The 25,160-nt window shown below is 46.3% G+C and overlaps 1 protein-coding gene and 1 long non-coding RNA gene across 2 annotated transcripts in view; both read left to right on the top strand.

Moving 5' to 3' along the window:
* Positions 1–948: 948 nt before the first annotated feature.
* On the top strand, positions 949–3,132 carry LOC115548146 (uncharacterized). Its single transcript, XR_003977536.1, has 3 exons — positions 949–1,217; positions 1,379–1,495; positions 3,076–3,132. It is a non-coding gene; the product is annotated as an uncharacterized LOC115548146 (long non-coding RNA).
* A 7,037-nt stretch (positions 3,133–10,169) lies between these two features.
* LOC115544303 (NLR family CARD domain-containing protein 3-like) overlaps positions 10,170–25,160 on the top strand; it is a 31,009-nt gene continuing 16,018 nt past the window's right edge. The window contains exons 1-4 of the mRNA XM_030357213.1: positions 10,170–10,221; positions 10,998–12,774; positions 23,046–23,219; positions 23,817–23,990. Coding sequence (XP_030213073.1) covers positions 10,179–10,221; positions 10,998–12,774; positions 23,046–23,219; positions 23,817–23,990 — 2,168 coding nt within the window. The 5' untranslated portion in view covers positions 10,170–10,178. The remainder of the gene's footprint in view (positions 10,222–10,997; positions 12,775–23,045; positions 23,220–23,816; positions 23,991–25,160) is intronic.

The following is a 25,160-nucleotide window of genomic DNA, read 5'->3' as shown; positions in this document are numbered from 1 at the left end:
CGGGTCCTTTTCCACCGCAAATAGTACCTCCGGGACGTGGGCGGGGTCGGCTGCGTGAAAGGGCCGTGACGTATTTTTGTACGCGACGCAAACAACACCTACGTAACCCACACATGGACAGAACCCACATAACAACAATGGAGAACATCGATGCGATGGTATTCGTGTTCATATTATTAGCTGGCATGTTGAAGAAGTGGAATATGTTGGCTGCGGCGCTGCTATGGCTGTTACCAGCATGGTTGCCATGTCGCTCTCGTGACTTCGTCACACTCTCTGGCCAATCAGTGGCCGGCCGTCTGCCGACGTCACCTTTTAGCATCGGCTCAGCCGCTTGGAACCTAGAGCGAGGCGGTACTAGAAAAAGCAGCCACTTCAGGTACCAGATACCATGTTTTCGCGGTGGAAACGCAAAAAATGCGAGCTGAGTCGAGTCGTGTCGAGCTGGTACCATGCAGTGGAAAAGCGGCAATAGACTATAATACATTACAACACAATACAATACAGAATTCAACGACGTACGTCGTTGAACTCGAAACATCCGCTCTACAGGGCAAATGCTAGACCACTCACTCAACTGCTGGTTCATAAATTTGATAGAATACATAGATTTGTATAAAAATGTGTTTAAAAAATATCCACGATATATATATAACAATAGATAGCAATTCATTTTATTATTTTATTTGCATCATTTAATCTTAGACCTTTAGTGAAAACTCTCTCACACTCTCTCTCTCTCTCTCTCTTGCTCTCTCTCTCTCAGTTCCTCAAGTACTTCCCGTTCCAACAGTTCGGTGTGAGTGTTTGTGTGTGTGTGTGTGTGTGTGTGTGTGTGTGTGTGTGTGTGTGTGTATGTGTATGTGTATGTGTGTGTGTGTGTGTGTGTGTGTGCACACGCCCGCTACCCGTTTTCCCAGAATACATGTGACATGCGCTGAGAGGGGCGGTTCAGCTAAGTTACTTCCTCATCTGAACTGTCCGTCGCAGCGAGGAGCCTTTCTTCCTCCTCTTTGAAAACCTTTCACATGATTAATGAGTTTCAAAAACACTTTAACCTCAGTTTCTTCCCTTACATTTATACTTTTATAACTTTTTACCGTATGGGACGGAACGTATTTTCTCCAGTCTACTATGGATGAGGAGAGGGAGGAGGGGGGTCCTACCTCTAAGACCGCTCTGTCTGGGGAACATGGCCGCCGGAGCAAAGCTAAGAGGTAAGAAGAGGATCTCTCTGTCTGTGACGGTTGTCCATCTCAGAGCTCAGCAGTGATGCATCATGACTCCATCATTAGTCTGAGTAAAAGGTGTGTGTGTGTGTGTGTGTGTGTGTGTGTGTGTGTGTGTGTGTGTGTGTGTGTGTGTGTGTTTGTTGAAGCCCAGAGAAGCAGGAAAGAGCAGACTCCCCTGGACCCAGCTGTGACTCCATGAAGAGTGGCTGGTCTATGGAACATCCTAATAGCTTTAAAGATGGAAATGAGTCTGTTGAGAAAAGGTAAGAAATGATTAGAGCTGATGATTTGGGCTGTATTCTTAAATCCAACCAACTCTCTGACCAATCGATTGGTCGATGGTAAAAAGATGATTATAAAATAATGTGCACGTTATCTCTAGATGAACAGAATCTACCACAGTGCGTTGTACTCTACCTGCTAGCCTCAATATCACATAAGGGCTGTTTGGAGATGGTCAGTGGGTTTCAGACCCCCTCTCGGTCCGAGTCGACTCAGTTAGGGCAGAGCTTCAATATGAAGCAGACAGCGGACGAGCCACGGAGCGTCGGGCAGCGTCGTTTATAGACGACACAACCGAAGATCGGAGGGGTTTGTATCCCTACGGACTTGTAGGGTCAGTGGGAGTTTCATTCCGTCCGTGCACGGCACCGTCTCAACGAGCAGGTGCGCCTGCAGCCAGAGGGGGCGCCAAAACACCAATTCCCCACACAACGCGCTATGTACTAAACCGCTACACAGCGCGTTTTATTTTTATTTTTTTACTGCTCGTGGCGCCCCCCATGTGATTTGGCGCCCCCCACAAATATGGCACCCCGGGTGGGCTGCCTGGTTCGCCCGTGCCTAAAACCGCCACTGATCAGACATATTAAGAAAAAAGTACTCATAGCTTACCATTTTAGCTGATCTGCCCACAAACTTACGCTACACTTTGCATGCTTTTTTGTCGTCCTTTTTAACCGAATGCTGCCAGATCGATGAGTTAGTAGCGGAGTAAAGGTTCAGTAAGTTAGGACTAGCGGTCTTCCTTATGGGCCAGTTCAACGTTGAGAAACCCAGGGGCTTGACCTCTTGTCGTATAAGTTGTAGCGGGCCAGTGGGTGTGGGGTTTCCACGCTACCAAGTTGAACAGATATTATGACACAACACACAGCAGTTCCAGTGCAGAATGGTTTATTTACCGAGTAAATGAAAACCAGGGTGGGAAAAGGGTCATCCACCTCCTATGTGTTCCAGTCCGTCCAACACCTTCCACCTGTCTCTCTCTCTCAGGGCGTTCCGTGCTTCTAGGCGATCACACAGATCCTGCCTGTCCTCTGCTAGCCCTAGCTCCTCTTCCAACTCCAACCTCCCCTGTCTGTCGTTTGCTACCTCCTTTAAGCTTAATGATCCCCAGGCTCGCCTCGTTAAAGGGAGGAAGTCCATATATGGCTTGGGGGTGGAGCCAGCAGGTTGCCAGACCTACCACTCCCCTCACTCCTCCCTGGCGTCTTCCACAAAGTCTTATAGTTTATTAAACCATCTGATTATTAAAACAGAAACTATGGAGCCTACAACCTTATTTTTATTCATAATTAATGTTATTTCTAACACAATATAGCCCGTCACTCAAATATAAAACACATTGGTCTGCATTTGTCCCTCCCAATCCTAAAATAATGGATTAAGAAGCTCTTGTTCTTATGAAAGGAACACCAGCCATTGTCCGACCAAAGAGTATTTGGTCCAACAAGTGCATATCGATTAACCAGTCAACCAACCGACCAGAACTTGACAGCCCTAGAGATTATATAGTACAGTTTCTATCAAACTTCCAGAAATCCTGTTTCTTGTTTTCTAAAAGAGTCCAGCAGCAGAGAGCAGACCCCCCTGGACCCAGCTGTGTCTCCATGAAGAGTGACCGGTCTATGAGACCTCCTGTTACCTTTAAAGATGGAAATCAGTCCATCGAGAAGAGGTGAGGATTCATCATATACTGTATTATAAAAGTACAGCTTCTATTAAACATCCTTAAATCCTGGTTCTTGTTTTCTAGAAGAGTCCAGCAGCAGCAGAGAGCAGACTCCCCTGGTTCCAGCAGTGTCTCTATGAAGAGTGGCTGGTCTATGGATCCTCCTGCTACGTTTAAAGATGGAAATCAGTCTATTGAGAAGAGGTGAGGAATAACAAAGATCATTAAGATACAGCTTCTATCAAACGTCCATAAATCCTGGTTCTTGTTATCAGACTTTACTGGCACTGATGTTTCCAAGTCAGGCAAAAATGTAAGTGTGTGTGTGTGCGTGTGTGTGTGTGCGTCAGGGATGGAAATGAATGCCCGCCACCCGCCATTTGCTGGTGGATTTGTAAGGTGGCGGGTGAATTGTGTCACTTCACCCGCCACTGTGTCGGGTAATACTTTCCAGTAAGGTCCGATCAAATTTGCATATTTAATACATTTGTTACACGGCGCTGTGCAGTTCCACAACCATTCAACATCCGGCCCCCTTCTTCTTCTACGCCTCTTTTGCTGAACTGCGACTGTCCGGCATCCGGGATAATATACCAGTAACAGGGCTCTCGAGTCTCACGCATTCGGCGTGAGACACACGCAATTCAACCCATGCACACGCTCACACGCCACCACACTTCGTATTTCTCACGCAGAGAAATTACCAGGATAGCGCTCACCAATTTGGGCCGCTATTTAACAGTGTTACAGCTAGGAATCAAATGGGTTTCCCGTACGTAGGGTAACCAGACGTCCTCTTTTGCCCGGATATGCCCTCTTTTTGAGACACTTTTAAAAAATGTGTGGCGGAATTTAAAAATCGTCTTGCGCACCTTGAAATGGAAAAGAATCAAGTGAAACTGTGGAGTGATTCTATGATAACTTTGCACTGGATAAAAAGTTCAGCAAAACAATGGAAACCCTTTGTGGAAAACAGAGTCCGAGAGATCCAGAGTCTCACAGAACCTGAGCAGTGGAGCTTTTGTAAAGGGAAAGAAAATCCTGCCGATAGCGCCACAAGGGGCATAAGTGTGAACCAATTGCTAGACAACACTCTGTGGTGGACGGGCCCAGAGTGGCTTAAGCAAAGAGATGTAAATTACCGTGACAATGATATTGAACCAAACGAAAATGATGACGCTGTAAAAGAAAATATGGCAGTTGTGGAAATTACCAGTTTGTTAAATTCCAAAGGTTCAAAGGAAATGGAAATACTCGAAATAAAGAACCACAGTGACCTCAGCCGAATGCTGCGGATTACTGCCTGGGTCCGACGATTCATAAACAACGCCAGAGAAAAGGCAAAAAGCACCGGAACATTAACAGCTGGAGAAATCGCTGAAGCAGAGCTTTATTGGATCCGATTAACGCAGAATCAAAGTTTCTACGAAGAAATCAATCAACTGAAAAGAGGTAAAGAAGTTAACTTTCAGCCCAAAATTAAGTCTCTAAGTCCCTTTCTGGATGACAGTGGAATACTAAGAGTGGGAGGCAGGTTACAGATGACAGGATTGAAGTTTGCATCCCTCAAAAGCATCCCTGCATCCTCCCTGCAAATTACATGTTTTCTGAGCTGATTGTAAGAAATGTCACCAGCAAGTGTTGCATTCTGGTCTCCAAGACACGCTAAACCAAGCGAGAGAAAGATTCTGGATAATGAAAGGAAGACAACTAACGAAAAGAGTTGTACACGCTCGTCTTATCTGTCGTAAATATAAAGCCAAACCAGCCCAGCAGATTTCAGCGCCTTTACCTGCGCAGCGCATTGAAGAAGCGCCTCCGTTTGAGATCACGGGAGTGGATTTTGCTGGACCTATGTACAGTAAGAATCAAGGAAAATGTTATATTGCTCTTTTCACCTGTGCAGTCACCAGAGCCATTCATTTAGAGTTGGTGACTGATTTGACTACGGAAAAGTTCCTGCTGGCGTTCAGACGTTTTGTGGCACGCAGAGGACTATGTGCCACAATATATTCAGACAATGCTAAAACGTTTAAACGAGCCAACAAGGAGTTAACAGCATTGTGGGATTCCCTGTCATCTAAAGAACTACAGGAATTCTTTGCTGAAAAAAGAATAATCTGGAAGTTTATAGCAGAAAGAGCTGCTTGGTGAGGTGGAATGTGGGAGAGAATGGTGAGGTCGGTGAAGACGTGCCTACGTAAAGTTCTGGGAAAATCATGTCTGAAATATGAAGAAATCGAAACCATTCTGATAGAAGTGGAAGCAGTTGTTAATTCCCGTCCCATCACTTTCACCCACACCAGCAGCGAAGAGCCTGTCCCTCTAACGCCATCCCATTTTCTAATTGGTCAGCGTCTAACAGCGCTCCCATCCGCTGGCAACGTAACCGCAGCGGCCCCCAACACAGACCAACGTCAGTTAAACAAAAGCTGGAAATACAGACAGCGCCTGATCAATACATATTGGACCCGCTGGAAAAAGGAATATCTCCTGGAGCTACGATCTGCACATTGCTCATCTCATGTAAACAGATGCACAGAGTTAAAGCTCGGAGACGTTATCCTAGTGAATGAAGACAAACTGCCCAAACATCTTTGGAAAATGGGAAGAATCAAAGAAGTTTATATCGGAAGAGATGGAAAGGTACGCTCTTGCCTTGTTATGCTACCTTCAAGGAACCTAATCAGAAGACCAGTACAATTACTGTATCCCCTTGAACTTGATGTGTAATGAGAACCAGAAGAGTCTCATTGGCCGGGAGTCTGTTGCAGCTTTAAAGGTGCTAAAAACAAGCGCACCTTAGTGGTGACGTCATGTCACACACAGACAATCGTGAATTAATTGATTAGCGGGGGGTAAGGTTATATAGGGACCTTGTAAATTGTTTGATTGTTGATTGTTCATGATATGCGACCCAGTGTCATGATGTAAAGAGAGAATAAACGAAAACTAAAGAGAGATCCAGTTTCTGTCATTCCTGATCAAATTGTCCTGCATTAGGTGGCAAGGCTTTTTTTAGGGTGGCAGTTGCCACCCCATGCCACCCCAGTAGATCCGCCCCTGAGAGGTAAGAAGAGGATCTCTCTGTCTGTGACTGTTTTCCATCTCAGAGCTCAGCAGTGATACATCATGACTCCATCATTAGTCTGAGTAACAGCTGTGTGTGTGTGTGTGTGTGTGTGTGTGTGTGTGTGTGTGTGTGTGTGTGTGTGTGTGTGTGTGTGTGTGTGTGTGTGTGTGTGTGTGTGTGTGTGTGTGTGTGTGTGTGTGTGTTGAAGCCCAGAGCAGCAGCAGAGAGCAGACTCCCCTGGACCCAGCTGTGTCTCCATGAAGATTGACCGCTCTATGGATTATCCTCCTCAATTTAAAGATGGTCGCCCCTCCAGAGACGAGAGGTAGGAGTTTGAAACAGACTGGAGTGGCTCAAAACTAACACAACTTTTTCTAAAAATAAAAGTGTGTGTGTTGAAGCCCAGAGCAGCAGCAGAGGGCAGAATCCCCTGGACCCAGCAATCGTATGAATAAAATTAATGTGAAGACGACTTGTAGCAGACTAAACAGGTTTAATATTTAAAGGTTCAATGGCTTTCAAACAGCCCCATTTATTGAATCAGTTTGAATTTATCTTTGGAGGTGAAGGGATTTGTTGAAACAAATTATGTGTGAGGAATAACACAGGTCTGGGTAGAAATGTAGAAACTGACTGCTCTATTTTCTATGTTAGCTAAACGCATTGTGAATCAACACTCTATGCACAGTGTGAAGGATACTTAGTGTGTTTTTATGTCAGCATGTAACTGCTTAACCTCTTAAGACCCATTCGCCCACCGGTGGGCGATTTGTGTTTGTTGACGACATGTTTCCACTACGCAGCGACATAACCCGCTTCAACTTTCATCATTACAGACATTCTATACATCGTTAGAAAGGGTAGAATCTCCACAATTTATTCATCCGGTTGTTTTTTTTTATAAATCATGAGCACAAAACCATAAATATTGATATTAACCAGCATGGTAAACCGGAAATGCCAGAAAACAGAGTGACTCCCTACCTTTGAAGCAATCTGAGAACCGTAATATGTGTCCATTCCTCAATTATTTATATTCCAATTGTCCGTGAGAATCCACTGATCAAAAGCATCCAAATGGTTTTTCAAAAAGTGTCCCCGTCTTTTTCTGTTCAGTTTTCACTCCGGTACAGCCCGTGAAGTAGATGGAGCGCTCCCAGTTCGAAGGGCCAATGGGCTTTGTTTACTTTGTTTCGCGGCTTTAGTATAGGGACAGCGTATTGGCTATTGATATGCCAATCACTTGGGCTTCTAGCCAATGAGTTTACCTTTCCAACGCTGCTAGGCGTGTCCAGCTGTGATACGTATGAGCCGAGATATAAAGCTGCGTCAACACGGCAGACAACTCACTTTGCGCATATTTTGCGCATATATTGTTCATATTTAGTTCTTGTCATATTTTCATGATATGGCCAATATCTCAATATGAATGTGTGAAAAAATTATGTTTTGAATCACGGAGAAAGGTTTTATAGTCACCAAAATGCTTCAGTAATGTTTCCAGTGTCACAGAAGTAGAGTAAATGCATTTGGCACAATTTGGCCATTTGGAGACATTTTGGAGAGGTTTGTGCCGCCAGTGACAACACACCATAAAAACTCCATTAACTCCCCAAGGTTTAGGCCTAGAACTCCAAAATTTCTTCCAGGTGTAGTTGGCATGATGTAGAAGGTATTTGGCATATTTCCATATGCCTTACATATAAAGCACATCCTAGTTATTGTAGTTCAATTATGACCTATTATTTTCGAAGACAAAAAAAATTGCTTTGAGCCATGTCTGAACTGATGTCATTTAGGTTGTGTGTATGATACATGCCAAATACATATCTACAGAAACTAGAGCTTGTCAGCTTTCAAATGAAGTATCATACATCCATCTAGGACTTACTGTGTTATAAGCTTTTCCATTTGGGTATGTGTATAGGCAAAAAAAACCAAAATACTGCCGGAATAACTTTTTCTTTCCCCCACCCCCCCCCCCCCCCCCCCTTAAATTTCCATTTAAAAAAGCTGAGAAAGAATATTAAAATTAAAGGTCATGAAAAAATAGTTTAGAAGCCCTGCAATAAATAATAATAATAATAGATCCCATTTATGTCGTTCTTTTCCCAGTGCTCAAAGACGCTTCACAATCGCTTCATAAGCTAATTCATAAGAAACAAAAAAGAAGCTGAACAAAACCAAAGTTTAAAGGTAAACAACAAGGGGTGAAAGGTGTGTTTTAAGGGCAGTTTGAAAGATGAAAGCGTGTTGGCATTGCGGATGTGATGGGGAGGGCTTTCCAGAGGGCGGGGGCGGCTGCAGCAAAGGCTCTGTCTCCCCAGGACCGGAGGTCGGTCCTGATGAGGTGCAGGAGGTTGGCATCGGCGGACCTGAGACAATGGGTAGGGGTATGGCGGTGGAGGAGGTCAGAGAGGGAGGGGGGTGCCAGGTTGTTGAGGGCTTTGAAGGGGATGAGTAGTATTTTGAAATCAATCCGGTATTTGACGGGAAGCCAGTGGAGGTCTTGGAGGAAAGGGGTGTGGTCTGAGCGGTGGGTGGATGTGAGTATCCGGGCTGCAAAGGTTTGAACATATTGCAGTTTATTAAGGATGTGTTTTGATGAGCCGTATAGGATGGAGTTACAGTAATCAAGGCGGGATGAAATGAATGCGTGGACCAGAGTTTCGGCGGCTGAGAGTGACAGGGAGGGACGGAGACGAGTGATGTTCCTGAGGTGGAAGAAGGCTGCTTTGGTAATCTGGTTCATATGGGGGGAGAATGAGAGGGTGGGGTGAAGGATGATACCTAAGTTGTGGATGTGAGTAGAGGGGGTGACAATGGAACCATCAATATTAAGTGAGAAGTCCTGGGTGGGGCGGGTGAGGGAGTTTGGGCCAATGATGAGGATTTATGATTTATTGCAATTTAGTTTGAGGAAGTTGTGTTTCATCCAAGTTTTGGCCTCAGTGAGGCATGTGGCGAGGGTGCAATGGGTGGCTGCAGAGGTGGTGTTGGTGGAGAGGTAGATCTGAGTGTCATCAGCGTAACAGGGAAAATGGAGGCCATGTTGGCGGAGGATTTGACCGAGTGGAAGGATGTAGATGATGAAAAGTAGGGGACCAAGTACAGAGGACCAAGGAAATGATCAAATGAAACGATATCCACAAATCCTAACCTCCAGATGGTGTTTGTTTATCAGAAGGAGGCAGGGGAGAGCAGACTCCCCTGGACCCAGCTGTGTCTCCATGAAGAGTGACTGGTCTATGGATCTACCTGAGTGCTTTAAAGATGGACGCCCCTCCAGAGAGGAGAGGTAGGAGTTTCAAACAGACGATAAAAGAGACAAGTTGGTTGTTCAGACTGCTGATACTGATGTTTACAGATCAGGAAAAAACAATAGTGTGTGTGTGTGTGTGTGTGTGTGTGTGTGTGTGTGTGTGTGTGTGTGTGTGTGTGTGTGTGTGTGTGTGTGTGTGTGTGTGTGTGTGTGTTCCTCACAGGCCACACCAGAAGAGGTCAAAGGTTACCAGTGCTCAGTCTGTACAGCAGCCTCAAACAGAGCTGATCAAGGTGTGTAAATGTCCACCAAGAAGTTTGACTTCAGCTCTACATGAACATCAGAAAGCATCTCTTGGGGAGCTCATAGTCTCCAGGCTTCCCTCTTTAGACCAGCTGATGTGAATCCAGGACAGATGCTTCTGATGTCGGCAGTGAGTTCAGAGTAAAGTTCTCCTTGATGTTTGTTCTGTTCCAGAGGGCTGAGGAGAACGCACACGCTTTCCTCGACAAGGAGCTGAAGAAGCTCTGGAGGGATCTCTTCCCAGATTACCCACAATGCTCAGAGAGTCAGAGGGAGGAGGAGGAGCTAGATGGTGAGAAGGAGGAGCAGAGGAGGCGCGCCATACAGGGAGTGGTGAACATCACAAAGCTCTGCCTGATGGAGATGAACCAGGAGGAACTTGCCGACACACTGTGGGGCGGTAAGAGGCTCTTATCTTGAAGACAGAATGAAAATGTATTTTCATTTGTAATTCATCATTGTGGAGAGATCTTTCTTCTTGGGGGTTTAGTGGTTTGATCCAGATATGAACGGTTATTGTGGGTCGATCAGGTTAAATGGATTGATCCAGATATGTAGGGTTATTGTGGGGGTATCAGGTTAAGTGGTTTGATCCAGATATGTAGGCTTATTGTGGGGGTATCAGGTTAAATGGTTTGATCCAGATATGTAGGGTTATTGTGGGTCGATCAGGTTAAATGGATTGATCCAGATATGTAGGGTTATTTTGGAGGTATCAGGTTAAATGGTTTGATCCAGATATATTGGGTTATTGTGGGGGTTTCAGGTTAAATGTTTTGATCCAGATATGAAAGGTTAATGTGGGGGTTTCAGGTTAAATAGTTTGATCCAGATAATAAGGGTTATTGTGGGTCCATCAGGTTAAAGAATGTTAAACAATAAATTGCAAATCAACAGCAGAATAACTCAGTGGAAGAGATGCAGCAATATCTTGTTATATTAGCATGTGAAGTCACTTTCCACTGATTCACTATCATTATCAATATCAATAGATCGATCGTATTACTGTGGAAATAACCAAACATTTTGGTTATTAATTTTTCATGGCCAGCTTCTTGTACCACAAGTAATTAAGTCACTAAATATCATGAAATCGTTCATTTTACAGGATATATTAACATGGTTCAACTGATGTCTCCCTCCACTATCTGATGTCTTCTCTTCATTCTCATTTAGGATCTGCTGCTGTCGAGTGCCAACACAAAATCAAGTCTCATTTGAAGAAGAAGTTCAAGTGTGTGTCTGAGGGACTCCCTAAAGCAGGAGAGCGAACAGGTCTGAATGACTTCTACACAGAGATCTTCATCACAGAGAGAGGCAGTGGAGAGGTCAACAAGGAACATGAGATCAGACTGATTGAAACCACTTCCAGGAAACCAGCCAAGGAAGAAAGACCAATCAGATGTGAGGACATCTTTAAACCCTTACCTGGGCACGATCAACCAATAAGAACAATGATGACAACTGGAGTGGCCGGTATTGGTAAAACCGTCTTAACACACAAGTTCACTCTGGACTGGGCTGAAGGCAAAGCCAACCAGGACATACACTTCACATTTCTCCTCACTTTCAGAGAGCTGAATTTACTGAAAGGGAAAGAGTTTAGCTTGGTGGAACTTCTTCATCACCTCTTTATTGAGACCAAAGAAGCAGGAATCTGCAGATTCGACCGGTTCCAAGTTGTCTTCATCTTGGATGGTCTGGATGAGTGTCGACTTCCTCTGGACTTCCTGAACAACCAGATATGGAATGATGTCACAAAATCAACCTCAGTGGACATGCTGCTGACAAACCTCATCAGGGGCGACCTGCTTCCCTCCGCTCGCATTTGGATAACCACACGTCCTGCGGCAGCCAATCAGATCCCTGCTGAGTGTGTTGACATGGTGACAGAGGTGAGGGGGTTCACCGACCAACAGAAGGAGGAGTACTTCAGGAAGAGATTCAGAGAGGAGACACTGGCCAGCAAAATCATCTCCCACGTCAAGAAATCACGAAGCCTCCACATCATGTGTCACATCCCAGTCTTCTGTTGGATCACTGCTTCAGTTCTGGAGGACATCTTCAAAAAATCCCAGATCGAAGAGATGCCCAAGACCGTGACTCAGATGTACAGCCACTTCCTGAGGGTTCAGTCCATACAGGGGGGCAGGAAGTACCATGGGAGGGCTGAAACAGATCCAGACTGGAGCTCAGAGAGCAGGGAGATCATTGTTTCTCTAGGAAAACTTGCTTTTAATCAGCTGGAGAAAGGGAACCTAATCTTCTACGAGGCAGATATGGCAGAGAGTGACATCGATATCAGAGCAGCCTCAGTGTACTCAGGAGTGTTCACCCAGATCTTTAAAGAGGAGTGTGGGCTGTACCAGGACAAGGTGTTCTGCTTTGTCCATCTGAGCATCCAGGAATTCCTGGCTGCCCTTTATGTCTTTCAGTCCTTCATCGATACTGGTGTCAATCTGCTCTCAGAAGAACCACCAACCTCAAGGAAAGATAAACTCCTCCTCTACCAGAGTGCTGTGGACAAGGCTTTACAGAGTGAGAACGGACACCTGGACTTGTTCCTCCGCTTCCTCCTGGGCCTCTCTCTGGAGACCAATCAGATTGTCCTACGAGGTCTGCTGGAACAGAAAAAAAGATCACAGACCAATAAGGGAACAGCGTCTTACATCAAGAAGAAGATAAAAGGTGATCTATCTCCAGAGAGAAGCATCAATCTGTTCCACTGTCTGAATGAGCTGAACGACTGTTCTGTAGTGAAGGATATCCAACAGTATCTGACATCAGGAAGTCTCTCCGGAGAATCTCTCTCCCCTGCTCAGTGGTCAGCTCTGGTCTTCATCTTACTGACATCAGAAGAGGAGCTGGACGTGTTTGACCTGAAGGAATACTCTGCTTCAGAAGATGGTCTTCTGAGGCTGCTGCCAGTGGTCAAAGCCTCCAAAACATCTCTGTAGGTTCACTAATAACATGTATTACTACCCACACTACACAATATAAATACAACTGGAATATAAAGTTAAAATAATCTGAAAAAGATCTCTGTGGGTTCATTACAACATGTATTACTATTCTGCTCATAACAGAATAAACATACTAGTTATAATAATATACAAAACATCTCTGCATGTGTCCTATTTACGTGTAATATATTAAAGTACACATAAGAGAATATTCAGTACAATAGAATATAGAAGTATTCATTTATACATCAAATTATTCCGTTTTTTTTGTTAAACTAATAACATTCCTTCATTATTGAATAGCTTAAAGATGTATGTTATTTTAATCACAGTTCCTGACATCTTCTCTTTATTTTGTGTGAAGGCTGAATGCCTGCCGTCTGTCAGTGATATGCTGTGAAGCTCTGGCCTCAGTTCTCAGCTCCAACTCCTCTAGTCTGAGAGAGCTGGACCTGAGTACCAATGATCTGCAGGATTCAGGAGTGAAGCTGCTCTCTGCTGGACTGGGGAGTCCACACTGTACACTGGAAACTCTCAGGTCAGTTTTACCCAATGGTCAAACAGTTACACCACAAGGTTCAATATCAGAAGACATTTAACAGATTTACAAACATAAAAGTGCACACGTAAAGTGAAGCAGCACGCAACTGACACCCCCTAGCGCTCAAATGCTGTCTTCTCGTGCTCGCAAAGTGTTTGCCTGATCGCTATGATATTTATTCACCTAAAAACACAATATTCATAATATTGGAATAAAACCTCGAATTATATGCAAAACATTGCTTTAGATAAACTAATAACATGTATTACAATACAATACATAATATACATAATACTGCAACAAAAAATAATATTAATATACAAAACGATTTCCAAACACTGCAAAACAATTGTTAATGGACCGCATTTATACAGCGCTTTTCTAACCATTGGCCACCCATAGCGCTTTACAATATTTGCCTCACATTCACGCACACATTCACACACCGACGGCGGAGTCAGCCATGCAAGGCGACAGCCAGCTCGTCGGGAGCAGTTAGGGTTAGGTGCCTTGCTCAAGCACACCTCAAATCTCAGCTAGGAGGAGCCGGGGATTGAACCGGCAACCTTCAGGTTACCAGCTAACCCGCTCTACCTCCTGAGCTACTGCCGCCCCTTTACGACAACTTTCATATAGTTATACATTTTACACCCAATATTGAATAACAACAATTTCTTCATTATGTAATAAGGTGAAAATGTAAGTTATTTTAATCACAGTTCCTAACCTGTTCTCTTTATTGTGTGTGCAGGCTGATTGCCTGCCGTCTGTCAGAGATATGCTGTGAAGCTCTGGCCTCAGTTCTCAGCTCCAACTCCTCTAGTCTGAGAGAGCTGGACCTGAGTACCAATGATCTGCAGGATTCAGGAGTGAAGCTGCTCTCTGCTGGACTGGGGAGTCCACACTGTACACTGGAAACTCTCAGGTCAGTTTTACTAATGGTCAAACACTTATACAACAAGGTTCAATATCAGAAGACATTGAACAGATTTACATCCATTAAAGTGCCCACGTAAAGTGAAGCAGCATGCAACTGACACCCCCAAGCGCACAAAGGCTGTATTAGTTCTCGTGCTCGCAAAGTGTTTTCCTGATCGCTATGATATCAGACAGATCACAAGTTGTCAAAATTTACCATGCAACACCTCAGCCCTAAGGGTGTGACATGGGTGTTCCACAACGAAGTTTCCTTGGGCCTTTGCTTTTTTCTTTTATACATTGAGGATCTCCCACAAGTGTGTAACTACTCTAAACTACTACTGTTTACCAATATGGTCTCTCACCACCAAGGAAGTTACTGAACCCATCGCACGGCTATACAACCGAGCTTTAAAGATCCACAGCAATCTTCCAAAATGGACACACCACTGCACTGCACTCACTCAATCACACGCTCTGTCCTTTCAAAATGTTGTTTACAAGGCAAGGCAAGGCAAGGCACAATTTTTTATATAGCACATTTTCGTACCAGGGCAATTCAAAGTGCTTCACATGCAAAAATGAAAAATGAAAAAAATAGGAAAGCGCATTTATACTCTAAAAGTGTACGTTAAAAAAAAGAAAATAGTACAAAGTTAGAGTTTTAGATGTATATTTCAATAAAAGCTGAGGCGAAACAAAAATGTTTAATAATAAGACCATAAAAACCATGAAAACATAAAATCCCTAAAAGCAGAAAAAGTGTTTGCATAGATGAGTGAGGGGAGAGCTCTAAAGGAATGTTGGGATGGAAAGACCTAGGCATAGGCGAGGGAGAAGAGGTGTGTCTTTAGCCTGCTTTTAAAACAGCTTTTTGTTTGAGCAGTTTTTGTGTACTCAGGTAAGCAGTTCGAAATTTAACAGCATATGAGCTAAAAGCAGCTCTCCCTGTGTCATGGTCCGTCGTGTTTTGGTGTGTTTCCCTGTGTTTCCCTCCTGTGTTGATTACTGTTCCCTCCCCTAATGTGTCTCAGCTGTTCCTCGTTGTGTTTGTTACTTAAGCCCTTGTCTTTCCTTTGTTCCTTGTGCTATCATTGTGGTTGTTCGTCCTGCGTGTTCCCTGTTCCCTGTTGTCCTCCTGAGTTCCCTGGTTCCTTGCCTTAGCCTTTAGGCATAAATAAAGTGCCGTTCTCCGTAAACCGTCTGCGTCTGGGTCCTACCTGTCTGCCTGCACCCTCAACCCTAACTGAATGATAGCACCAACATTGGACCCAGCGGACGCTCAATTTTGCCGTGAGTTGGAGGATTTATTGTGGTCCATTATGAAAGAAATGGATTACTGGGAGAACATTCCCAGCAAGAAGGAGCAGGAGGCTATCGTGAAACGTACACGCAGGCCTGAGTTGGAGGACGCCTTGCCCGAGTGGGCAGTGGAGCTGCTCAGCCCCACGGTCTTCTGGCCTGAGAGCTACATGCCGGTGCCACCAGACTTTTGTGACCGGCCTAAACCTCCACGCTCCTACTCTCAGCCTCTGCCCCCAGTTCCCCGCTCTCAGCCTCTGCCCCCGGCCCCTAGATACCAGCCTCTGCCCCCAGTCCCTAGCTACCAGCCTCCTCCCTTGCGGACAATCAGAGTGGGTTTGGGGTACCACCCGGTTCCTCCTGGCACTCCAGCACCCGCACTGACTCCGGTCCCTGAGCCCACTCCTCGCCTTCCAGAGGGGGACCGGCCTCTTCGCTTGCCTGAGGAGGTCCGCCCTGCGCTCCAGCCTGTGGAGGTCCGCACTCTGCTCCTGCCGGAGGTGGCCCGCCCTCCAGATCATCCAGGGGAGGTACGCCCTCCGCTCCTGCCTGTGGGGGTCCTCCTCCACTCCTTCCCGACGGGGGTTCCTCTTCAAGGCCTTCCAGAGGGATTCCGCCTTCCAAACCTTTTGGAAGGGGCACGACCCCTTCCTACAGAGGGGACCCGCCCTCTTCCTGGCCTTCCACCAGAGGGGACCCGCCCTCTACCTGGCCTTCCACCAGAGGGAACCCGCCCTCTTCCTGGCCTTCCTCCAGAGGGGACCTGCCCTCTTCCTGGCCTTCCTACAGAGGGGACCCGCCCTCTACCTGGCCTTCCTCCAGAGGGAACCCGCCCTCTTCCTGGCCTTCCTCCAGAGGGGACCCGCCCTCTTCCTGGCCTTCCACCAGAGGGGACCCGCCCTCTTCCTGGCCTTCCACCAGAGGGGACCCGCCCTCTACCTGGTCTTCCACTAGAGGGGATCCGCCCTCTTCCTCTCCTTCCTCCAGAGGGGACCCGCCCTCCACCTCGCCTTCCTCCTGAGGGGACCCGCCCTCTACTTCGTCTTTGTCGGCCTCCTGAAGGTTTCCGCCTTCGCCACTGCTGGCCTTCAGAGGGGTTTCCGTGCCGCTGCAGGCCCCCTGAGGGACTGAGCCCTCATCGTCCTTGCCGCCGGCCTCCTGAAGGGTTCCGCCTTCACTCTGCCTCTGCTTGCCCCCCAGGCCGTCCGCCTGAGGCTCCCTGCCATGCCCTGGGGCAGTTTTCTGGCCGCCCGCCTGACGTCCCTCCGCTCTGCCCCAGTCCATTTTTTTTTTTTTTTTTGGATTCCCCCCTCCTGGCGCCCCTCCACCCACCCGTTTTGGGTTTGACTTTCTTCGTTTTTTTGCTTGTCGTGGGTCGCCTGGGAGTCGACCCTTAAGGGGGGGGTACTGTCATGGTCTGTCGTGTTTTGGTGTGTTTCCCTGTGTTCAGTGGCGTAACAAGGCAACGACGGGCCCGTATGCAGGATGTTCAAGGCGGGCCCCCCCCTTCGTTACGATTGTTGACGGGGGGGGGGGGGGGGGGGGTTCTGAGCGATTGTTGACGGGGGACGGGGGACGGGGTTCGGAGCGATTGTTGACGGGGGGGCGATTATTATTATTATTATTTATTTTTTTGGGGGGCCCTGATTGGCCCGGGCCCATACGCGCCCGCATACCCTGCTTACCGATAGTTACGCCACTGCCTGTGTTTCCCTCCTGTGTTGATTACTGTTCCCTCCCCTAATGTGTCTCAGCTGTTCCTTGTTGTGTTTGTTACTTAAGCCCTTGTCTTTCCTTTGTTCCTTGTGCTATCATTGTGGTTGTTCGTCCTGCGTGTTCCCTGTTCCCTGTTGTCCTCCTGAGTTCCCTGGTTCCTTGCCTTAGCCTTTAGGCCTAAATAAAGTGCCGTTCTCCGTAAACCGTCTGCGTCTGGGTCCTACCTGTCTGCCTGCACCCTCAACACTAACACCCTGTTTTGTTCTGGTAATGGGTGGGATCAGGAGGACCCTTTCTTGGGATCTGAGAGACCTGGTAGGGGTGTAGTGCTGCAATAGGTCTTTCAGGTAGACAGAGCCAGTTCCATTTAGAGACTTAAAAACCAATAATAAAATCTTAAAATCAATTCTGAACTGAACTGGTAGCCAGTGGAGGTGTTTAAGCAGTGGTGTAATGTGGTCTGTCCTTTTAGCCCTCATCAGGATTCTGGCTGCCGCATTTTGGATCAGCTGGAGCTGTCTGATAGTTTTCTTGGGCAGGCCTGTAAGGAGACCATTACAATAGTCCAACCTACTGGAAACAAAGGCATGGATAAGTTTTTCGAGGTCATCTTGCAACATGAAATTCTTATATTTCGAGATGTGTTTTAGGTGGTAGTAGGAGGATTTTGAGATGGCTTTGATGTGGGAGTTAAAAGAGAGTTCACTATCCAACTGCACACCCAGGTTTTTTACCGTTGTTTTGACTAGGTAGCCACTGCAGGTCAGTTTGGATGATATGCGGTCTCTGAGATCCTTTCTTCCAAAAACTATTATTTCCGTTTTCTCGTTGTTCAGCTGCAGAAAGTTAGTGCTCATCCAGTTTTTAACATCTTCCACACAGCAGATCAGTGTGTCCAGTGGGCTGAGGTCGTTGGGGGAGAGGGAAAAATAAAGCTGTGTATCGTCAGCGTAACTGTGGTAGGAGATCCGACGCTGACGGATGACCAGTCCCAGTGGGAGCATGTACAGATTGAATAAAAGAGGGCCTAAAATAGATCCTTGTGGGACACCACAGTGGAGGGGGGTGGGAGGTGATGACCAGTTGCCTATGGAGACATAGAATTGTCTTCCTTCTAGATATGACTTTAGCCAGCCAAGGACTGTACCGGAAAGACCAACCCAGTGCTCAAGTCTGTGGAGTAAGATGGAATGGTCTACCGTGTCAAATGCTGCACTAAGGTCCAATAGAACCAACACAGTTGCCTTGCCTGTATCCAAGTTAAGACGTATGTCGTTCAAAACCTTGATCAGTGCTGTCTCAGTGCTGTGATGTGTCCGAAAGCCTGATTGGAAGGCGTCAAAGCAGTGATGGGAGGTTAAAAAATCAGTCAGTTGAGTAAAAACTATTTTCTCAAGTACTTTGCCAATAAAAGGTAGGTTTGAGATAGGCCTTTAGTTATTAAGAAGAGTGGGATCCAGACTTCTTTTCTTGAGGATGGCCTGACAAGTGCCGTTTTTAGAGAGCTAGGGACTACTCCCGATTGCAGAGACAAGTTTGTAATGGCCCGCAGCTCTGAGGAGATGAAAGGGAAAACAGACTTCAGGAAGTTAGTCGGAAGGGTGTCAAGGGGTGTTTACAGTCATGCTATCACATTTTATTTTCAACTCCAACACAGCACCTCACAAACCCTCATCTCCCCCTTACCAACACATAACGTCCCCCAAGTGCGAGTCACTAGATCTGTCTCCATGGCCCTCCAGCCAGTGCCCGCATACAATAACGGCTATGGGCAGAGGTCCTTCATCCATACTTTCACCAAAGTCTGGAATGGCATTCCCCATCACATTAGAGCATTACAATCCATCACACAGTTCAAAAAAGCTTATAAACTGTTACTCCTCAACACTGACTTATATAGATCACTGTCTGTGCTCAGTCTGCTGTCTATATGATTGTCCTACTGATGTCTGACGTGCTATGTCCCTGTTATGTGTTGTATGTAAATGTGATGTGTGATGTCCCTTGTCCCTGTTACATGTTACATGTGCTGCAGAACAGGAACCCGCTGGAAATCAGCTATTTTACCGAGACAGGCCCGTTTTATATTGTGACTTTGTTACTTCTAATACTTTCCTATATAATAAATATAAAGTACAAAATACAAAATGATTCTCCCCAAAACATAATATACATAATATTGGAATAAAAATTCAAATTATATGCAAAATATCGCTTTAGATAAACTAATAACATTTATTACAATACAATAAATAATATACATAATACTGCAACAGAAAATAATACTAATATACAAAACGATTTTGAAACACTGCAAAACAAATGTAAATGGACTTCATTTATATAGTGCTTATCTAACCATTGGCCAACCAAAGCGCTTTACAGTATTGCCTCACACTCACCATTCACGCACACATTCACACTCGCCTTGCTCTAGCACACCTCAACACTCAGCTAGGAGGAGCCGGGGATTGAAGAAGAAGAAGAAGAAGAAGAATCTTTATGGTCATTGTACAAGACAACGAAATTTTGTTTGGAGCAGTCCTCCTCCAGTTGCACAGTTCTATAAATAAAATAAATAAAAATAAATAAATAAATCAGTATCAGCAATATATAAATATATATATATATACACACATACACATACACACACATACATACATATATATATACATATATATATATACACACATAAATAAAATACGTATATAAATATTTTTCTTTTTTAAAAGTCCAAGTCCTGAAGTGCAATAGTGCAATCATGCGTGTATGAGATGAGATGGGGAGTATCAGTGTGGCAATAGAGTGGGAGTGGAGTTTAGCAGTGTCACAGCTCCATGATAGAAACTGTCCTGCAGTCTTGTAGTGCGGGCGGGCAGTGTCCTGTATCGTCTTCCTGAGGGCATGAGAGTGAAGAGGCAGTGTCCAGGGTTTGTGCTGTCTCGGAGGATGCCCATAACCCTCTGAGTACAGCGGGTCTGGTAGATGTCCTCCAGTCTGGGGAGCTGGGTGCCGGTGATCCTCTCAGCCGTCTTAATGATGCGCTGGAGAGCTTTCCTATTATCTGTGGTGCAGCCAGAGTACCATGCGGTGATGCAGTATTTGAGAACTGACTCAATGGCTGACTGTAGAAGCTCACCAGCAGCTTTTGTGGGAGACATGCCCTCTTCAAGCACCTCAGGAAGTAAAGCCTTTGAAGTCCTTTCTTGGCCGTCGCGGTGGTGTTGACGGTCCAAGTCAGGTCGTGGCTGATGTTGACCCCGAGGTACCTGATGTTCTGCACAACCTCCACTGTCTCGCCGTTGATGGTGATGGGGTGATGGACGAAGGGCTTCGTCTTCCTCCTGAAGTCCAGGATCATCTCCTTTGTTTTTGCTGCGTTGAGGATCAGGTTGTTCTCTCGGCTCCAGCTCACCAGGTTCTCTACCTCTGTCCTGTAGGCAGCCTCGTTGTTGCTTGAGATCCTGCCTACCACCATGGTGTCGTCTGCAAATTTAAACATGGTGTTGGCCTCGTGGGTGGGTTTGCAGTCGAGAGTGTAGAGGGAGAAGAGGTAGGGACTCAACACACAACCCTGTGGTGCACCGATGTTCAGGGTGATGCTGGAGGAGACCTGTCTCCCCATTCGCACAGTCTGTGGTCGGCCGGTGAGGAAGTCCAGGACCCAGCTGCTCAGGTGTGTGTTGAGGCCCAGGTGGTCCAGCTTGGTGGCAAGTTTATGGGGGGGGATGGTATTGAAGGCGGAGCTATAGTCTATGAATAGCATCCGCACATAACTGTCACGCTGGTCAAGGTGTGTCATGGTAGAGTGGAGGGCTAGTGACACTGCGTCCTCCGTCGACCTGTTTGCCCTGTAGGCAAATTGATGGTTGTCTAAGGAGGGGGGGATGCTGTTCTTCAAGTGCCCCAGTACCAGACGTTCGAAGCACTTCATCACCACTGGTGTCAGCGCCACTGGCCGATAGTCATTGAGGGACCTGATGGCTGATTGTTTTGGGACAGGGATGATTGTGGCTGTCTTGAGACATGTGGGGACGGAGGCCTGCAGCAGGGAGGTGTTAAACAGGTCCGTGAGCACCGCAGTCAGCTCCGCTGCACAGTGCTTCAGAACCCGCCCTGGTACTCCGTCAGGTCCAGTAGCTTTGTTGGGGTTGATGTGCTGCAGGGTCCGTCTCACGTCGTGGGGGCTCAGAGTCAGAACCGGTGGTGAGGGTTCCTGCTGTGCCCGCGTGTTGTCACTGTTGTCAGTGCGGTCAAACCTGGCAAAAAAGCAGTTCAGGTCGTCAGGGAGGGACGGACTTTGAGCGTGTGTGGAGCTGCTGCTGTTGTAGCCGGTCACGGTTCTGATGCCCTGCCACACGCGTCGAGAGTCTGAGCTGTTGAAATGCTCCTCGATAGGCTTCGTGTAGTGGTGCTTTGCTTCCCTGATGCCCTTCCTCAGAATGGACCTTGCTGTTCTGTAGGCCTCTGCATCACCTGAGTGGAATGCTGCATCCCGGGCCTTCAGCAGACCAGTTACAGCGCCATTCATCCATGGCTTATGGTTGGGGAGTGTTAGTATTGACTTCTGTGTGGTGACACTGTTCATACAGAAGGTGATGTAGTCCAATACTGATGAGGTGTAGGTGTTGAGGTCTATGTGGTTGTTGTCATTGGCAGCCTGTTTAAAGATGTCCCAATCGGTATACTCAAAGCAGTCCTGTAGCCTGTCCATGGCTCCGTCTGGCCAGACAGTGACGGTGCAAACTGTTGGTTTGGACCTTGCTATGAGGGGTTTGTATGCAGGTGTTAAGTGCAGACTGATGTGATCGGATCGGCCCAGATGGGGAGAGGGGGACGCTTTGTAGCCTTTAGCAATGTTGCAGTAGACCTGATCTAAGATATTATTGCCTCTGGTCGGAAAGTCAATCAACTTGTGAAATGTTGGCATTACAGTCTTCAGCTTGGCGTGGTTAAAGTCGCCTGCTATTATAAACACACCATCTGGGTGGTTGTTTATCAGCTGTTGGATAGCGTCATGCAGACTAGCCAGTGCTAGTTTAGCGTTAGCTTGCGGTGGTATGTAAACAGCAGTTAAGAACACCACTGTAAACTCCCTTGGCAGATAAAACGGTCTGCATTTAACTGTAATACTCCAAAAACTCCAAATCCGGGGAGCAAAAAGTCTCTACAATGTCAGTTGTGTTGCACCATGAGTTGCACACGTATATGCAGACACCGCCCCCTTTATCCTTACCGGAGTCAGCTGTTCGGTCCGCTCGGTAAACAGTCCGGCCTGCCAGCTCAATAGCAGCGTCAGGGATGTTCGGATTCAGCCAGGTTTCGGTCAAGAAGAAAGCACAGCTATTTATCCTGTTTGAGTGAAGCCTCAGTCTGAGTTCGTCGATCTTGTTGACAATGGACTGGGCGTTCGCTATGAACAGGCTGGGCAGAGCTGGTCTATCCGGTGAGCTCCTTAGTCTAGCTTGGATGCCGCCCCGCTTGCCCCGCTTGGTCTTCCTCTCCCGTCTCCGTCTGCGCTGCTTGCTGCGTCGGCTCGTTAACCAGTCAGGCACCGATGTTCGGAGCAGCTCCTCCGGTATAGCAGGTGGAAGGGGTGGAATGTAGTTTATATCCCGAATATTCAAGATGTGATTCCGGCTGTAGGTTATGTTTGTTCCCAGTTGGAGGGGAAGGCTCACAGTACAAAAAGTAAACATTACAAAAAAAAAATTATGTAATAAGTTAAAGATGTATGTTATTTTAATCACAGTTCCTAACCTGTTCTCTTTATTTTGTGTGAAGGCTGAATGCTTGCCATCTGTCAGAGAGATGCTGTGAAGCTCTGGCCTCAGTTCTCAGCTCCAACTCCTCTAGTCTGAGAGAGCTGGACCTGAGTACCAATGATCTGCAGGATTCAGGAGTGAAGCTGCTCTCTGCTGGACTGGGGAGTCCACACTGTACACTGGAAACCCTCAGGTCAGTTTTACATTATAGTGTTTTCCTATTCGCTATGATATTTACTTTCCTCAAAACACAATATACATAATATTAAAATTAAACTTCTAACTATCTACAAAACATCGCTTTAGATGAACTAATGACATATATTACAATACAATACATAATATACATAATACTGCAACAAAAAGTAATATTAATATACAAAATGATTTTCAAACATTGCAAAACAAATGTAAATGGACTGCATTTATATTGTGCTTAACTAACCATTGCCCACCCAAAGCGCTGTACAATATTGCCTCACATTCACGCACACATTCACCCACCGACGGCGGAGTCAACCATGCAAGGCGACAGCCAGCGTGTCAGGAGCAGTTAGGGTTAGGTGCCTTGCTCAAGCACACCTCAACACCGTCAACCGTCAACCTTCAGGTTACCAGCCGACCCGCTCTACCTCCTGAGCTACTGCTGCCCCTTCACAACAACTTTCATAAAGTTATACATTTTACACCCAATATTGAATAACCACAATTTTCTTCATTATGTAATAAGTTGTAGATGTAAATTATTTTAATCACAGTTCCTAAAATGTTCTATTTATTTTGTGTGAAGGCTCCAGGGCTGTGATCTGTCAGAGGAATGCTGTGAAGCTCTGGCCTCAGTTCTCAGCTCCAACTCCTGTAGTCTGAGAGAGCTGGACCTGAGTACCAATGATCTGCAGGATTCAGGAGTGAAGCTGCTCTCTGCTGGACTGGGGAGTCCACACTGTACACTGGAAACTCTCAGGTCAGTTTTACTCAATGGTCAAACAGTTACACCACAAGGTGCAATATCAGAAGACATTTAACAGATTAACATCCATAAAAGCGCACACATGAAATGAAGCAGCACGCAACTGACACCCCCAAGCGCATAAATGCTGTCTAAAGGTACGTCCACACGGAACACGTTACGCGCGTTAGAGGCGTAGAAAATCCTAATTTTTACATAAGGAAACCATTGGTTTAGGCGTGTAGATGCCTTATGTAGCACACTTATGGTTGGATTAATCAGACATGGGATGATCTTTCGTGGCATTTATTGTCATCGGTCTGTAACACATTAAACATACGGTGGGATAACCACACTTCTCCATAATACAGCTCTCTAGCTAACTTTCTCTACAGTCAGGACCACTAAGACCTCCCACGGGCTGCCCCTATGTGCCTGTATGTGGCATCCCCATAACTCCTGACAATTCTACAATTACTATGTCTTAATTCCTTTCATTCTGCATGTACATACTCAGTAGCAGCATAACTTAAAATAAATCAATAAGCAAAACCTCAAATAAAATATACAGGGGGTGTAGATGTTTCCTGGCACTGAACAATGAACTTTTTCCCATAATGCCCAGTACTATGGCCTAACTTAACCAGAGTCTCACACTTACACGTGCTAGAGGAGCACGTTAAGCGCGTTAGACACGTTTTACGCACCTAAATATCGCGCCCAACACACCTAAGAGCGGAGTTCAAAATGTTTTACTTTTTACGTTCCTACGCGTGACACTTAGCCGCGATAGCCAATCAGCGTTGAGCCTGACCCGACGTCACTGGCAGAGAGACGGAGGACAGGCGCTCCGCAGATGATATGGAGCGCCTGTAGTTGGTGTCCTGACGTTAGATCCTGGCCCCAACCCGGGTCAGCAGGTCATCAAACATGGCCCCAGTCAACTGACAATACGTCTGGAACCGGCCATCATCCAGGCGGAGTTCCTGGAGGAGGTGGTGAAACTCACCCAGCTGTGAGCGCCTACGGAGGATGTCATGCACCCAAACACGACGGCGTTTGGGTTTCCTACTCTCCTCCAACTCCCACAACAAGTACAGCGCAGTGATGGTGATGATCTCAGCCTTGCTTGTGGAGCAAAATAAAAGGAGCGGGGTAAAATATGTTTTGGGCGCCTCATCTAGC

The sequence above is a fragment of the Gadus morhua genome, chromosome 1 (assembly GCF_902167405.1).
Source record: "Gadus morhua chromosome 1, gadMor3.0, whole genome shotgun sequence".
Lineage (NCBI taxonomy): Eukaryota > Metazoa > Chordata > Actinopteri > Gadiformes > Gadidae > Gadus > Gadus morhua.
Note: the sequence above shows the minus strand (reverse complement) of the source record. Positions and strands in the feature narration are given on the sequence as shown.